This window comes from Salvelinus sp. IW2-2015, linkage group LG26 (genome assembly GCF_002910315.2).
Source record: "Salvelinus sp. IW2-2015 linkage group LG26, ASM291031v2, whole genome shotgun sequence".
Lineage (NCBI taxonomy): Eukaryota > Metazoa > Chordata > Actinopteri > Salmoniformes > Salmonidae > Salvelinus > Salvelinus sp. IW2-2015.
Window position 1 is genome coordinate 21,408,761 of NC_036866.1, and position 16,687 is coordinate 21,425,447.

The 16,687-nt window shown below is 42.4% G+C and overlaps 1 protein-coding gene across 4 annotated transcripts in view; it reads left to right on the plus strand.

Moving 5' to 3' along the window:
• The first annotated feature begins 288 nt into the window (after positions 1 to 288).
• LOC111952430 (enhancer of mRNA-decapping protein 4) overlaps positions 289 to 16,687 on the plus strand; it is a 43,543-nt gene continuing 27,144 nt past the window's right edge. For all 4 annotated transcript variants that reach the window (XM_070435189.1, XM_023971085.2, XM_070435190.1 and 1 more), the window contains exons 1-4: positions 289 to 490; positions 1,354 to 1,498; positions 1,913 to 2,024; positions 3,922 to 4,021. In XM_070435189.1, coding sequence (XP_070291290.1) covers positions 403 to 490; positions 1,354 to 1,498; positions 1,913 to 2,024; positions 3,922 to 4,021 — 445 coding nt within the window. In that variant the 5' untranslated portion in view covers positions 289 to 402. The remainder of the gene's footprint in view (positions 491 to 1,353; positions 1,499 to 1,912; positions 2,025 to 3,921; positions 4,022 to 16,687) is intronic.

The following is a 16,687-nucleotide window of genomic DNA, read 5'->3' on the forward strand; positions in this document are numbered from 1 at the left end:
TATTGGTTTTCAGCAGGGTTCAAGAAGGGCTTCCGCATATTTGAGATGGGCACAAAGCATTTTTCTTAGCTCATGCTGTTTTCTGTGTATGGAATCTGAATGTATTTTCTATGACATAGCATTATTTTATTAGTGCCGTGGAGGGTAGGAAATGCATGAACACCTAGTTTGTAGTGTTGGACAACGAACTATGTTAAAGAGGCCAGCCAGAATAATTGCACATTTTCGCCGTAATTATTAAAGTATACATGATCGGACTCTTATTTTGAAGGAATCCAAGAAAATCCGTGACCCAGAAGTGCTTAGTTATACTTGCCTGCTTCACAAAACTGACAGCATAGAACGAAAATATAAATAATTTCGCTCCCCTCTGACGAATCCGTTTCCCCCTATCCCTTACCTATGGCTTCAAATTCAAACATAGATATAGAGGGTGCAACCCAGCATCTTCGTGACATATTAAAGTTGGATAGACCCGGGAACAACGTAGGTAAGTTTACCGGGAATGAAAAGGTGGATAAGGGCTTTTAGGCCGCATTACAAGCTAACGTTACCTAGCCTTCTACCTAGCTAACGTTAGCATGCTAGCAAACGTTAGGTATGGACGCTGCAAAATGCAAACTAGCTAAGCGTGTTCACATTTGTAGCTAGCTAGTTTACGTTAATTACGTGTGAAAATGTGGCTTAAGATAGTTAGCTTACGTTCGCTAATTTACAACTTGCGAACCTATTGGTTAGCTGGACTGCTAGCTAGGCTAGTTTAGTTAGCGAACTGACAAAGGTTGCTCGCAGTAACTAGTTAGATATTTTAACTAACTTACATCATTTTAACGTTAGTGTTTATTTAGCATGTTGCACCACGGCTAGCTAGCAAAACCATTCAAGTTAACGTTAGTTAGGTAATTAGCTACAAAACAAAGTATCTTACAACGTTAAAGGATGTTGGCTAACTAACATTACTGACTTACAGGTTGGCTGTTTGCTTGTTTGGTAGTTAGTAATGCAACGTTCGTTATCAAACTTGCGTACTATGCATAGCTTGCTAGCTGGTTGGCATTTGGAAGTGAGCAAATGCTACCTACCACATAAGGTTAATTAATTAATGATGAGTAASTGGCTAGGTAGGTAACGTTAACTAAATAATTAGGCAGCAGGTACCAAATCATACCGCATGAGGTTGCCTAGTTTCTTTGGAAGCGATGAAATATCAGTCCTCGAAGTTCAACATTAAGAATGGGTTTTCTGGTGGCACAAGATTCCCCTTCTCTGTCAAACGCATACTTTCAAAAAATAGGGCTTCAAGATATCTTCGTTTGGTGATATCCAGTTACTCACAGGTGGTTGTTTTCGTAGACGCATCTCCATGTGAGAACCAAAGAAAAACATCTTTCAATGGCGAATTGAATGGACTTCTACCGGGAGCTGGCAACAGGTCAACCATGGATGAATCCACAGGCCGTAATTCGGAGAACATGAACGCCCAAGAGTGCCAGATAATGTAAGTAATAATGTTACCTCTACTTTATTCTGTTGTATTTTTTTCTGCCTGCACAGATTTCTCAGCTATTGAAATTCACATTTGGTATGCTGTGAAAATCATTTGGGTTGAAACCAATGTCCGCCCCTCCACCATATTGAGCACAACCTTACCCTAAACCTGTACCCTACCCTAAACCGGGTTGGTATCCTGTCCCTTACTCTAAACTGGGTTCGTATCTCCCCCCACCCCTCTGGCTTTGTTCATGTTGTTTAGTCTTAGTTTACGCCTGTTTTTTTTTCTTTATACAATTGTAAAGTGACGTTGGGACCTTGCTAAGTGCTACAAGTCCCATTGATTAATAATGTTCCATCTAGATCTTTTAAGGAGATCAAGTACCCAGTTTGGAAACCTTATATTTGGTTTCTTTACCAGCTGCCTCTCTGGGGATGATGGCTCCACTTGCATTCCCATCACATCAAACAATGTTGAAATTGTGGCCAGTCGAGACTCAAGCATTGACAGCAAGGCCCGTGGCAGCAACAAGGTAAGACTTTAAGGATTAAAGAAACAGTACAGTCAAAATTCAGTTTTTCATGTGTTTTGTATCATATTTGTGCAATAGCTGATGAGTGTCTACATGTTAATGTTTTTAAATGTATCTAAATTGTAAAGTATTTTTGTCAATAATGTATTTTTCATTGTGTCAGATCCCAGTAAGACTAGCTGTTGCTAATGGGGATAATAATAAATATCAAAATTACAAATCAGACAGTCCTAGCAATTTTAGCTTGAGAAATGTTTTGCTAAATCGATTTTTGTACAATAATTTCTGACCATTTTAAATGGAAAACTATTACACTAAGTTACACTACATGACCAAAAGTATGTGGACACCACCTCGTCGAACATCTCATTACAAAATCATAGGAATTAATATGGAGTTGGTCCCCCCCTTTGTTACTGTAACTGCCTACACAGTTCTGGGAAGGCTTTCCACTAGATGTTGGGACATTGCTGCTTGGACTGGTTTCCGTTCAGCCACGAGCATTAGTGAGATTGGGCGATTAGGCCTGGTTCGCAGTCGGCGTTCCAATTCATCCCAAAGGTGTTTGATGGGGTTGAGGTTAGGGCTCTGTCTAGGCCAGTCAAATTCTTCCATACCTATCTCGACAAACCATTTCCTTATGGACCTTGCTTTGTGCACGGGGACATTGTCATGCTGAAATAGGATTGGGCCTTCCCCAAACTACTGTTGCCACAAAGTTGGAAACACAGAATCGTCTACAATATCATTGTATGCTGTCGTCTTAAGATTTCCCTTCAATGGAACTAAGGGGCCTAGCCCGAACCATGAAAAACAGCTCCAGACCATTATTCCTCCTCCACCAAACTTTACAGTTGTCACTATGCATTCGMGCAGGTAGCGCTCTCCTGGCATCCGCCAAACCCAGATTTGTCCATCGGACTGCCAGATGGTAAAGCGTGAGTCATCATTCCCGCGAATGTATTTCCACTGCTCCAGAGTCCAATGGTGCCGAGTTTTACACCACTCCAGCCGACTCTTGGCATTGCGTATGGTGATTGTAGGCGTGTGTGCAGCTGCTCCGCCATGGAAACCCATTTCATGAAGCTCCAGGCAAACAGTTTCTGTGCTGACGTTGCTTCTAGTCAGTTTGGAACTCGGTAGTGAGGGTTGCAGCCAAACTGAGACGATTTTTACGCGTTTCACCACACGGCAGTCCCGTTCTGTGCGCTTGTGTGGCGTACCACTCCGCGGCTGAGCCGTTTTTGCCCCTAGACGTTTCTACTTACCAATAACAGTACTTAGTTGACCGGAACAACTCTAGCAGGGCAGAAATTTTACGAACTGACTTGTGGWAAGGTGGCATCCTATGACGGTGCCACGTTGAAAGTCACTGAGCTCTTCAGTACGAGCCATTCTACTGCCAATGTTTGTCAATGGAGGTCGCATGGCTGTGGGCTTATTTTATACACCTGTCAGCAACGGGTGTGGCTGAAATAGGCGAATCCACTAATTTGAATGGGTGTCCACATACCTTTGGCTTAGTGTACTTAATTGTTAGAGAAATTATTTCTTATTGAGAACTACTGCACTGGGCATTTAAACATTTTGTGTTCCCCGTTCTGTCCTTGAGAACATAGAAATACATCGGGCAGAAACACCAGGGTCACTACACATATTGACAGATGAAAACAATGGAAAGCTAGTTTTTTTTAGGCAACGGGTGGCTGTATCTCAAGTCCAGATATCACTAGGTAGCTAAGCAATTCATTACAGAGCAGTCTACTGTGTAGAACTTACTATCATTGTTTAGATATCTGTAATGTTAACCTTATACACATTTTTTTTCTTGGCTAGTCGATGTTGCTCTCTGTAAATATGGGTCCCTAATTTTAACTCTTTCTCCTGTTCCATGCAGGTAAAAATCCAGCCTGTCGCCAAATACGACTGGGAGCACAAGCATTACTACGGCAACCTGATTGCAGTTTCTAACTCATACCTGGCGTATGCAATCCGAGGTGAGTGTGGAAACATATGACCATTTTATTTTGACAAATTTATGAGTCCTTTCCAGGCCAATGTCTGACATTCTGGAAGTCTAGTTGACTATTTATTTGGCTTAACCAGGCAGTGTAGCGATGGATTGCTGCGGTGTCAGCAGCAAACTTTATTAGCAGGAAATACACCCAAAATCAGTTTTGCCTCATTTAAGCACTTGTTCTGGTGAAACAGTAACAAGATTGATTACACAAAGGCTTACTTTGACCGTATGTTCCATGCCTTGGAAACCGCAAACGTGTCATTTTGATTGGAAAAAATATACACTTTAATATATAAAAGTATGTGTACACCCCTTCAAATGAGTGGATTCGGCTATTTCAGCCACACCCATTGCTGGCAGGTATATAGAATCAAGCACACAGCCATGCAAACTCCATAGACAAACTGAAGAGCTCAGTGACTTTCAACGTGGCACTGTCATGGAATGCCACCTTTCCAACAAGTTAGTATGTCAAATTTCTGCCCTGCTAGAGCTGCGCCGGTCAACTGCAAGTGCTTTTATTGTGAAGTGGAAACGTCTAGGAGCAGCAACGGCTCAGCCGCAAAGTTAAATCAAATGGTATTTGTACATGCGCCGAATACAACATGTGTAGACCTTACAGTGAAATGCTTACTTAAAAGCCCTTAACTAACTATGCAGTTTGAAGAAAAATGTGTTTAAGTATTTACTCAAATAAACTGAGTTTAAAAAATCAAGAAAATAGAAAAATAACAAATYATTAGAGCAACAATAAAATTACAGTAACAAGGCTATATACAGGTGGTACCGGTACAGAGTCAATGTGTGGGGGCACAGGTTAGTCGAGATAATTGAGGTGGTAGGCCGCACAAGCTCACAGAAGGGGACTGTCGAGTGCTGTAGCACGTAAAGTTGTCTGTCCTCGGTTGCAGCACTCACMGAGTTCCAAACTGCCTCTGGAAGCAACATCAGCACAAGAACTGTTCGTCGGGAGCTTCATGAAATGGGTTTCCATGGCCGAGCAGCAGCTCACAAGCCTAAGATCACCACGCGCGATGTAAAGCGATGGGTGTAATAATGGTCTGGAGCTGTTTGMCGTCTAGGACCCTTAGTTCCAGTGAAGGGAAATCTTAACACTACAGCATACAATGACATTCTAGACGATTCTGTGCTTCCAGCTTTGGCAACAGTTTGGGGAAGGCCCTTTCCTGTTTCAGCATGACAATGCCCTCGTGCATAAAGCGAAGTCTGTACAGAAATGGTTTGTTGCCTTTTTAGCCTACACAGAGTCCTGACCTTAACCCCATCAAATCAAATTTTATTGGTCACATACACATGGTTAGCAGATGTTAATCCGATTGTAGCGAAATGCTTGTGCTTCTAGTTCTGACCATGCAGTAATATCTAAAAAGTAATCTAACAATTTCACAGCAACTACCTTATACACACAAGTGTAAAGGYATGAATAAGAATATGTACATATAAATATATTGAGCGATGGCCGAACGGCATAGGCTAGATGGTATAGAGTACAGTATTTACATATGAGATGAGTAATGTAGGGTATGTAAACATTATATAAAGTGGCATTGTTTAAAGTGACAAGTTATACATTTATTACATCACATTTTTAATTATTAAAGTGGCTAGATATTTGAGTCAGTATTTTGGCAGCAGACACTCAATGTTAGTGATGGCTGTTTAACAGTCTGATGGCCTTGAGATAGGTGTTTTTCAGTCTCTCGGTCCCAGCGTTGATGCACCTGTACTGACCTCGCCTTCTGGATGATAGCGGCGGAACAGGCAGTGGCTCGGGTGGTTGTTGTCCTTGATGATKTTTTTGGCCTTCCTGTGACATCGGGTGCAGTAGGTGTCCTGGAGGGCCGGTAGTTTGCCATTGGTGATGCGTTGTGCAGACCTCACTACCCTCTGGAGAGCCTTGCGGTTGTGGGCGGAGCAGTTGCCGTACCAGGCGGTGATACAGCCCAACCGGATCATCTCGATTGTGCATCTGTAAAAGTTTGTGAGTGTTTTGGGTGACAAGCCAAATTTCTTCAGGCTCCTGAGGTTGAAGAGGTGCTGTTGCGCTTTCTTCACCACATTGTCTGTGTGGGTGGACCATTTCAGTTTGTCCGTGATGTGTACGCAGAGGAACTTAAAACTTTCCACTTTCCCCACTACTGTCCTGTCGATGTGGATAGGGGGGTGCTCCCTCTGCTGTTTCCTGAAGTCCACGATCATCTCCTTTGTTTTGTTGAAGTTGCGTGTGAGGTTATTTTCCTGACACCACACTCCGAGGGCCCTCACCCTCTCCCTGTAGGCCATCTCGTTGTTGTTGGTAATCAAGCCTACCACTAGTGTCGTCTGCAAACTTGATGATTGAGTTGGAGAAGTGCATGGCCACACAGTCATGGTTGAACAGGGAGTACAGGAGAGGGCTGAGAACGCACCCTTGTGGGGCTCCGGTGTTGAGGATCAGCGGGGTAGAGATGTTGTTTCCTACCCTCCCTACCTGGGGGCGGCCCGTCAAAGTCCAGGACCGAGTTGCACAGGGCCGGGTCGAGCCCCAGGGTCTCGAGCATAATGACGAGTTTGGAGGGTACTATGGTGTTAAATGCTGAGCTGTAGTCGATGAACAGCATTCTTACATAGATATTCCTCTTGTCCAGACGGGTTAGGGCAGTGTGCAGTGTGGTTGCGATTGCGTCGTCTGTGGACCTATTGGGGTGTTAAGCAAATTGGAGTGGCTCTAGGTTGTCAGGTAGGGTGGAGGTGATATGATCCTTGACTAGTCTCTCAAAGCACTTCATGATGACGGAGGTGAGTGTTACGTGGCGATAGTCGTTTAGCTTAGTTACCTTAGCTTTCTTGGGAACAGGAACAATGGTGGCCCTCTTGAAGCATGTGGGAACAGCAGACTATGATAGGGATTGATTGAATATGTCTGTAAACGCAGCCAGCTGGTCTGCGCAAGCTCGAGGACGTGGCTAGGGATGCCGTCTGGGCTGGCAGCCTTGCGAGGGTTAACGCTTAAATGTTTCACTCGCGTTGGCTGCGGAGAAGGAGGGTCTGCAGGCTTTGGTAGCGGACCTTGTCGGTGGCACTGTTTTGTCCTCAAAGCGAGCAAATAAGTTGTTAGGTTGTCTGGGAGCAAGACATCGTGCTCCGTGATGAGGCTGGTTTTGTTTTTGTAGTCCGTGATTGACTGTAGACCCTGCCACATACCTCTCGTGTCTGAGCCGTTGAATTGCGACTCTACTTTGTCTATACTGACGCTTAGCTTGTTTGATTTCCTTGCGGAGGGAATAGCTACACTGTTTGTATTCGGTCATGTTTCCGGTCGCCTTGCCCTGATTTAAAAGCAGTGGTTCACGCTTTCAGTTTTGTGTGAAATGCTGTCATCAATCCACGGTTTCTGGTTGGGGAAGGTTTTAATTGTCACCGTGGGTACAACATCACCGATGCACTTGTTAATTAACTCGCTCACCGAATCAGCGTATACATCAATGTTGTTGTTCGATGCTATCCGGAARATATCCCAGTCCACGTGATCGAAGCAATCTTGAAGCGTGGAATCCGATTGGTCGGACAAGCGTTGAACAGACCTGAGCACAGGCGTTTCCTGTTTTAGTTTCTGTCTATAGGCTGGGAGCAACAAAATAGAGTCGTGGTCAGATTTGCCGAAAGGAGGGCGAGGGAGGGCTTTGTATGCATCGCGGAAGTTAGAGTAACAATGATCCAGATTTTTTCCATCCCCGGTCYAGCATTTAATATGCTGATAAAATTTAGGGAGCCTTGTTTTCAGATTAGCCTTGTTAAAATCCCCAGCTACAATAAATGCACCCTCAGGATATGTGGTTTCCAGTTTGCATGGAGTCCAATGAAGTTCTTTCAGGGCCGTCAAGGTGTCTGCTTGGGTGGGATGTACACCACTGTAATTATAATCGAAGAGAATTCTCTTGGTAGATAATGCGGTCGGCATTTGCTTGTAAGGAATTTTAGGTTAGGTGAACAAAAGGACTTGAGTTCCTGTATGTTATGATCACACCACGACTCGTTAATCATAAGGCATACACCCCCTTCTTACCAGAGAGATGTTTGTTTCTGTCAGCGTGATGCTTGAAGAAACCAGGTGGCTACCGACTCTGATAACGTATCCTGAGTGAGCCATGTTTCCGTGAAACAAAGAAAGTTACAATCTCTGTCTCTCTGGAAGGCAACCCTTGCTCGGATTTCTTCTACCTTGTTGTCAAGAGACTGGACATTGGCTAGTAGTATACTCGGGCACGTTGCCCAACACTCCCGTCAATGGAGCCTGACCAGAAGACCGTTCCTTCTGCAGCACCGTTGTTTTGGGTTGCCTGCTGGGATCTGATCCATTGGCCTGGGTGGTGGACCAATCAGAGGATCCGCTTTGGGAAAGTCGTATTCCTGGTCGTAATGTTGGTCGTAAAGTTGACGTTGCTCTTATATCCAATAGTTCCTCCCGGCTGTATGTAATAAGACATAAGGTTTCCTGGGGAAACAGTGTAACATGCTGACCAGACCGGACACGTCGCCTGCGCGAGCGTCGCAAAAGAAATTTCGAAATCCATGTTATTAAATTATTGCACCCACACTGCTCGCGCGCGCCACCGAGCGTCTGCGTTGCCAAGGGCTAAAATAGAAGTCATTCCTATTTCTGATGCAGATCGCGCTGAAAGTCCTGCCTCTCCCATCTCCTCATTGGTTTATAGAAGCAGGTACCCACGTGCCATCTCCTCATTGGTTATACCCACGTGGGTGATTGAAAGACGAAATGTTTTGCCGGTTGTCGTGGTAAAAGTGTAGATGCCGATCACCATATAAWTTCAAAGATGAAAAAGCCTGGAAGGAGGAGAGAACTAGAAATGATTCGGTTGGCCGTTTTATGTGTGGATTAATTGTCGGAGTAGAAGACCATGTGCATTTCAGGTAAAATAGCTCAATGTTAATATCCCAGGACAAATTAGCTAGCAACAGCAAGCTAGCTAAATAGGACACATTAGCTTTATGTTTGATGCTTTTCGACCTGTCCCCAAATTAATTTAATTYGTTCAGAGTTTGTTGTGATATTTTAACCTGCGTGTCGTGATCGCGTTTGCTGTAGGGGAACAAAAGAAATGTATGCACAATGGCGCATGCGCGTAGCCGGTTTGGGTTCCGTGTAAGAAATAATACATAAAAAAACAAAATACTACATAGTTTCCTAAGAACGCGATGCGAGGCGGCCATCTCTGTCTGCCTTTGTAGTATCTATCTGGGGTGTACTTTTGAGATGAATTGGAACGCCAGGCCTAATTGCCCGACGTCAGTAACCGACGTCACGAATGCTCAATTTTGTAATATCTAGTGGAAAGCCTTCCCAGAAGAGTGGAGGCTGTTAAAGCAGCAAAGGGGGACCAACTACGTATTAATGCCCATGATTTTGGGAATGAGATGTTCGCCAAGCAGGTGTCCACATACTTTTGGTAATGTAGTGTAGCTTTCTGCTAGCCAAAAAAGCTGCAAAAAATAGCATGGTGTTGCCAAGGTTACAGGAACATGCATTTCTTTGTTTGATTAACAGTGGATTCGAAATAATTAGATTTAATTTATTTTTGCTTTTGTCTATGTAACTTAGGGATGGGCTATGTCCTATCGCTATCATGTCCACAAAAMATTGTGATATACGTTGCTATTGCCCCTAATTGGCCATCCCCCCAAAAATGTTTTTTGTWAAAAAATTAAGACTGTCTAAAGCGTGAAATCGACTGCAACATCATGACGAAAGATAATGTTTCGGGAAAAACTGGGCAGAGGCTAAGTGCAGGCAATGGCAAATATTTTCCAGTGTTCCTTTCTGGTGGAGGAGCACAACCTGTGTGTGTCTTTGTGGCGCGCACATGATGGCAGTTGAGTGAGCATAAATTGAAGTAATGTGCTTTATTTTACCGTCAGACTGTCCCTCACCTCTCCCCCTCCGCAAAGGCTGACCAAAAAACAATGTTGCCAATTTAACAACTTTGTCGCTATATTTATTGAGTTTTTCAGAACCCTCCTGCTAATTTTTTTGGAAAGAGTCTAGTGACAAATTCAGCTACTTTACAGGCTGCCTTTGAGTTTTGACACCTAGGGTTTCTTTGGTTTTTATAGCATTTAGTGACTTTTCCCACTCCGTTCTGCCGCAAACGAGTGAGAAAAGCTGTCTGGGCAACAGAAGTAACAGCAACGGCGCACACACAGGCAGAGAAGCACAAGAGGAGAGGTTGTGGGTGGTGGGAGAGGGGGCTAAAATGTGATTCTCAATTAAATATTTGGCTAAACTGAAGGATTACACATAATTTCTGACTCATATACAAACTCATGTTGCTCCTATGACCAGAGAAAGTAAATTATTCCTCAATATTGAAAAACACGTCCGCTAATAATAACGCAAGCCTGTCTATACACTTTGCTGCTCATACATTGAAGCTGACATTCTGGGTGCAGTGTAAGGGTAGAAGTGCGTTTCATGCCTTATAAAAGTAACAGTAGTGAATAGGGTTGCACATTTTATTCAGAGGTGGAAACTTTCTGTGGGAATTAACAGGAATGTATGCAAATTAATACTAATACCATTTAAATGTAGATGTGTTTTGCGTTGGATATATTTATCATATGGAGACATAATTTGCAAACGATTAAATCCTTCCAATAGAAAAAAAAAATGTAGTTACGAATTTAACTTTCATTCAATGAGTTGACTTCACATGGGATGATTCCACTGAACAACAAAACAAAGGGAATATTGAATGATCCCCAATGATGCATCGCTCAAAATCTGTAAAATTATTTCGTCTAAACTAAAGCTTTGGTTGTCTTCCTCTCAGGCTTCCATGTCTTCTCCCTGGACCTCCTCAATGTCCACCTCTTGAACATCAGACTGAGGCCTCATCTTCACTGTCACTTTCCAACCTTGTTGAGGATGACTCAAAAAGCATCAAATTTCCCCGCATGGCCACCAATTCTTCACTGCTTGTTGGTCAGCCTATTGCGTGCTTTGGTGTGTGTGTTCCCGATCAAGGACCAGTTGCGCTCTGAGGTGGCTGATTTTGGTCGGATTTGGAGGATGGAGGCAACAGGGGAAAGAGCCTCAGATCCACACATTGCATCTCCATCCCAAAGCCCTTGCTTGGAAATGTACTTCGCCAGACTGCCAAGAACCTTGCCCTCATCCAGGCGACGGTGGCGAGACGCYGTAGTGATGACGCCATAGGCCTTGTTGATTTCTGCACCAGACAGGATGCTCTTGCCAGAATACTTGGGGTCCAACATATACGCTGTGGCGTGTATGGGCTTCAGGCAGAATTCTTCACTCTTTTTGATGTATTTCAGAACTGCAGTTTCCTCTGCTTGCAGCAACAATGAAATGGGCAGGGCAGTACGGATTTCTTCTCTTACATTTGCAAGTGGAGTCTGAACATCAGACAGGATGGCGTTGTCTCCCTCAATCCGTGCAATGGCTATAGGTTTCCACCACTCTCTCTCAAAATACATCATCCAGAAGGATCCTCTTGATGGGGCTGTCCATATCGGCAGACTGTGATATGGCCATTTCTTGGAGGAACTCCTTCCCCTCCAGGAGACTGTCAAACATGATAACACCACCCCAACAGGTGTTGCTGGGCAGCTTCAATGTTGTGCTCTTATTCTTCTCACTTTGCTTGGTGAGGTAGTTTCCTGCTATAACTTGATGACCCTTCACATAACTAACCATTTCCTTGGCTCTTGTAGTGTATCCATTGTTTTGAGTGAAATGATGTCCTTGAGCAGATTCAATGCATGAGCAGCACAGCCAATGAGTGTGACAAGGTGGATTCCTCCACTTTAAACCAAGCAGCCTTCATGTTCGCAGCATTGTCATTCACCAGTACAAACACCTTCTGTGGTCCAAGGTCATTGATGACTGCCTTCAGCTCATCTGGAATGGAGATGTAGTTAATTATTCCTTGCCCACGAACATTCGACTACCCATTAGAGATGATTGCAATTCGGTCTGCTTTCTCTATGATTTGCTTAACCTTCACTTGAACTCTGCATCCAGCAAATGAGTAGATAAAGCATTCTGGTTGGAGGGGTGTATGCTGGGCAAAGAACATAAAAAAATCTCTTCCAATACACATTGCCTGTGAGCATCAGAGGTGAACCAGTTGCATACACAGCTCGAGCAAGACATTCATCAGCATTTCTCTGACTATGTTCRTCCATTGAGTCAAAAAAACTTCTGATTCCAGGAGGACCATGAGCTGTTGCTATCGATAAGGTGTCTGATTCATCATTTTCACCTTGAATAGAAGTAGAGGGACTTTTGTCAGAGGTTGCTTGTTGTGAGCACTGAAGGAACTTTATGCGCTTGTCCAGATGATTCTGTATCTCTGTTGCATTCTTCACACATGATTTGGCACAGTATTTGCAAATGTACACAGCTCTTCCTTCTACATTAGCTGCAGTGAAATGTCTCCCACACATCAGATAGTGCCCGTGGCATTTTCCTGTATAGATTAGAAAAAAATTGTAAAATCAACAAATACAATTCCATGTACAGATAAATAGTTCAGCAGTTAGATTAAACAACTCCTTTGTAAGATAAATGAAACATGTATGGAAATAGGTGAATTAACACTCCTCAGTTAGCAGGCTCAAGCAAGCAAAAACTAACTAGCAGAAATTAACTTCTCTAGGGTAGGGGTCAGCATTCGGAATTTTGGATGAAATGCATGCCCAAATTAAACTGCCTGCTTCTCGGGCCCAGAAGATATGATATGCATATAACTGGTAGATTTGGATAGAAAACACTCTAAAGTTTCCAAAACTGTTAAAATAGTGTCTGTGAGTATAACAGAACTGATTTGGCAGGCGCAAACCTGAAAAAACATCCATTCAGGAAGTAGTTCTTTTTTTTTGTTGTTGTAGTTTTCTATTCAATGCCATTACAGTATCCATTGACTTAGGACTCAAATTGCAGTTCCTATGCCTTCCACTAGATGTCAACAGTCTTTAGAAATTGTTTCAGGCTTGTATTCTGAAAAACGAGGAAGTAAGAGCAGTCTAAATGAGTGGACCCTAAAGTGTCACAGAGCTTTTTCATGAGCACGACCGAGAGAGTGCCTTTCTTGTTTACCTTTTATATTGACGGCGTTATTGTCCGGTTGAAATATTATCGATTATTTAGGCTAAAAACAACCTGAGGATTGAATATAAACATCGTTTGACATGTTTCTATGAACTTTACGGATACAATTTGGATTTTGTCTGCCTGTTTTGACTGCGTTTGAGCCTGTGGATTACTGAAGAAAATGCGTGAACTAAACGGATCTTTTTGGATATAAAGAGACTTTATCGAACAAAAGGAACATTTATTGAGTAAATGGATGTCTGCTGGGTGCAACCATATGAAGATCATCAAAGGTAAGGGATTKATTTTATCRCTATTTCTGACTTGTGTAACTCTTCTACTTGGCTGGTTACTGTTTGTAATGATTTGTCTGCTGGGATATGTTCTCAAATAATCGTACGGTATGCTTTCGCCGTAAAGCATTTTTTAAATCTGACAGCGTGGTTGGATTCACAAGAAGTTAATCTTTAAACCTATGTAAAATATGTTTTGTTTTCTGAATTTTTATAATGAGTATTTCTGTATTTGAATTTGGCACCCAGCAGGTTCACTGGCTGTTGAAGAGGTGGGACGCTAACGTCTCACGTACCCAAGAGAGGTTAACAAGTTACAAATGATTTAAGCACACTTTGCTGTTTTTTWAATTTATTTTTATTTCACCATTATTTAACCAGGTAGGCAAGTTGAGAACAAGTTCTCATTTACAATTGCTACCTGGCCATGATAAAGCAAAGCAGTTCGACACATACAACAACGCAGAGTTACACATGGAGTAAAACAAACATACAGTCAATAATACAGTAGAAAAAAATAAGTATATACAATGTGAGCAAATGAGGTGCTGTAGGCTACTATTTACTAGTTAACAAAAAATCATGTATGTCACAAATTATATTCACCCCACCCAGTATTGTAATCAAAACTTACCAGAAAGCATGTAGTCCTTGGCTCACAGTGTAGTAGTGTGGGCTCAATAGCATCTCATTAGTGTGCAAGATCTTGAATCAGCTGTACCTGTGATGGAAGAATGCACTGTGCATGCAGAGGGTTGTAATTCTGTTGCATTGGGGATAGTTTAACCAAAATATGCCACAAGACCTAGAYTTGCCTTCTGTGTATCCCACAAAAAAGGTTCACTGTCATAAGCTAACTTTGACAAATTTAAGCAAAATTCCCGGGCTTAACTTCCCATGGAAAAATTCTGGAAATATACCATAACGTTTCCGACCCTTTGCAACCCTAGTAGTGAATAAAAACTTAAACATGAACTGAGTCTCTCTCTAGTCATGGTTTTGGAATCACAGTATCAACTTTCTTTGCTGTGTGCTGGAGGAAGCTGCAGACAGGGTGATCTGAGAAATCTAATTGGCTAGCAGTAGGCCTATAGGTGCACTTAGCCCTCTGGACACACAGAGTAGGCAGAGTTTGTAACTTCAAACACATGAAATTGATGAAATGGGTACACTGCGTACCTGGCAAGCAGGGCAGCTGAAACAATTGCACCTACTGACAACAGAGACGGGGGAAAGTAGCAATTCAAGGTTATTTTTTTAAATTTTATCCAACTTTGGTTTTAGAGTTTTTCTTTTCTACATTGTAGAATAATATTYAAGACATCAACTATGAGAACACATATGGAATCATGTAGCAACAAAAAAAGTGTTATTAAACATTTTGATTTGTTTATTTGAGATTCTTCAAGAAGCTACCCTTTGCCTTGACAGTATTGGATTCGATATTTTCAGCTTTGAGATATTAAATACATGATAGATCAGACGTATATTAAGGAGTGAAAGAGACTGGGTCTCTGTAGAAAGACAGATAGCTGTGGAATGTGTAGGGCGACGAGAGGAGAGCAATGTGTTGATAATATGGACTTGGCCACCCCTCATAGCCTGGTTCCTCTCTAGGTTTCTTCCTAGGTTTTGGCCTTTCTAGGGAGTTTTTCCTAGCCACCGTGCTTCTACACCTGCATTGCTTGCTGTTTGGGGTTTTAGGCTGGGTGTCTGTACAGCACTTCGAGATATTAGCTGATGTACGAAGGGCTATATAAAATAAACTTGATTTGATTTTGATTTGATACAGGGGAGACAGATGGACATCTGTGGTAGATGGAGGGGTTGAGGTCGGGAAGTGAGGGGTGCGGTCAGTTCCCCTTAAGGGAGTAATCATGGTTTAGGATCTGGTTACCTTCTTCCTGTTGGGCATAAACTGTAAGGATTGGAGAGAGGGAGTGTCTTAAGTAGGATGTATATAACTGTGATGTAGAGAAATATTTTTGTCTGAATTACAGCTGTACAGAACCTTTGGGAAGAATTAAACTTGGTTAAAGCTTCTCTAGTGTCTGTGGGTTATTTACTCTGAAAAATAAGAACCTAACAACAGCTTTGCGCACTCTTGGCATTCTCTCAACCAGCTTCATGAGGTAGTCTCCTTGAATGCATTTCAATTAGCAGGTGTGCCTTGTTAAAAGTWAATTTTTGGAATTTCTTTCCTTTGTGTTTGAGCAAATCAGTTGTTGTGACAAGGTGGGAGTGGTATACAGAAGATAGCCCTATTTGGTAAAAGACCAAGTCCATATTATGACAGCTCAAATGAGCAAAGAGAAATGACAGTCCATCATTACTTTAACTTCATCGGGACAGGGGGCAGCATTTCCACTTCGAACAAATTGCGTGCCCAAACGGAATTTCCTCCTACTCTGTCCCAGAAGGTAATACATGCATATTATTATTACCATTGTATAGAAAACACTCTGAAGTTTCTAAAACTGTTTGAATTATGTCTAAGTATAACAGAACTCATATGGCAGACAAACCTGAGAAGAAATCCAAACAGGAAGTGAGAACTCGATTTTCAAAACAGTGCCAAATGATACATAGTTATGGATGAGCAAACACTTCCTAGGGCTTCCACTAGATGTCACRATCTGTAKATTTTGGTTATATGATTCTACTATAAAGGAGGGGCTCATAGGAGCTATTTTACTGAGTGGTCTTCAGAAATTCTGAGTCTCATTTTGCGCGCGAGAGAGAGTGCTCTCGTTCCAATGATCTTCAGACAATGAAATTCTCCGGTTGGATCCTTATTGATGATTAATGTTAAACACATCCTAAATATGGATTGCATACATCATTTMACTTGTGTCTATGACCTCTAACGGAACTTTTTGAGTTTGTCTGGAGGGATTGCTCGTGCGTCATGAAAATGGATTACTGGGCTGAACATGCTAACAACAAGTGGCTAAATGATGGGCTTTATGGAACTTTTCAGTCATTTATTGTCGAACTGGGAATCCTGGGAGTGCCTTCTGATGAAGTTATTCGAAGGTAAGTGCATATTTATAGTTTATTTGTAGCTTCTGTTGACGCCAAAATGGCAACTATTTCTTTGGCTGGATTGTGCTCTGAGCGCCGTTCTCAGATTATTCTTTTTCCGTAAAGTTTATTTTGAAATCTGACACAGCGGTTGCATAGAGGATAAGTTTATCTTTAATTCTGTGAATAACAC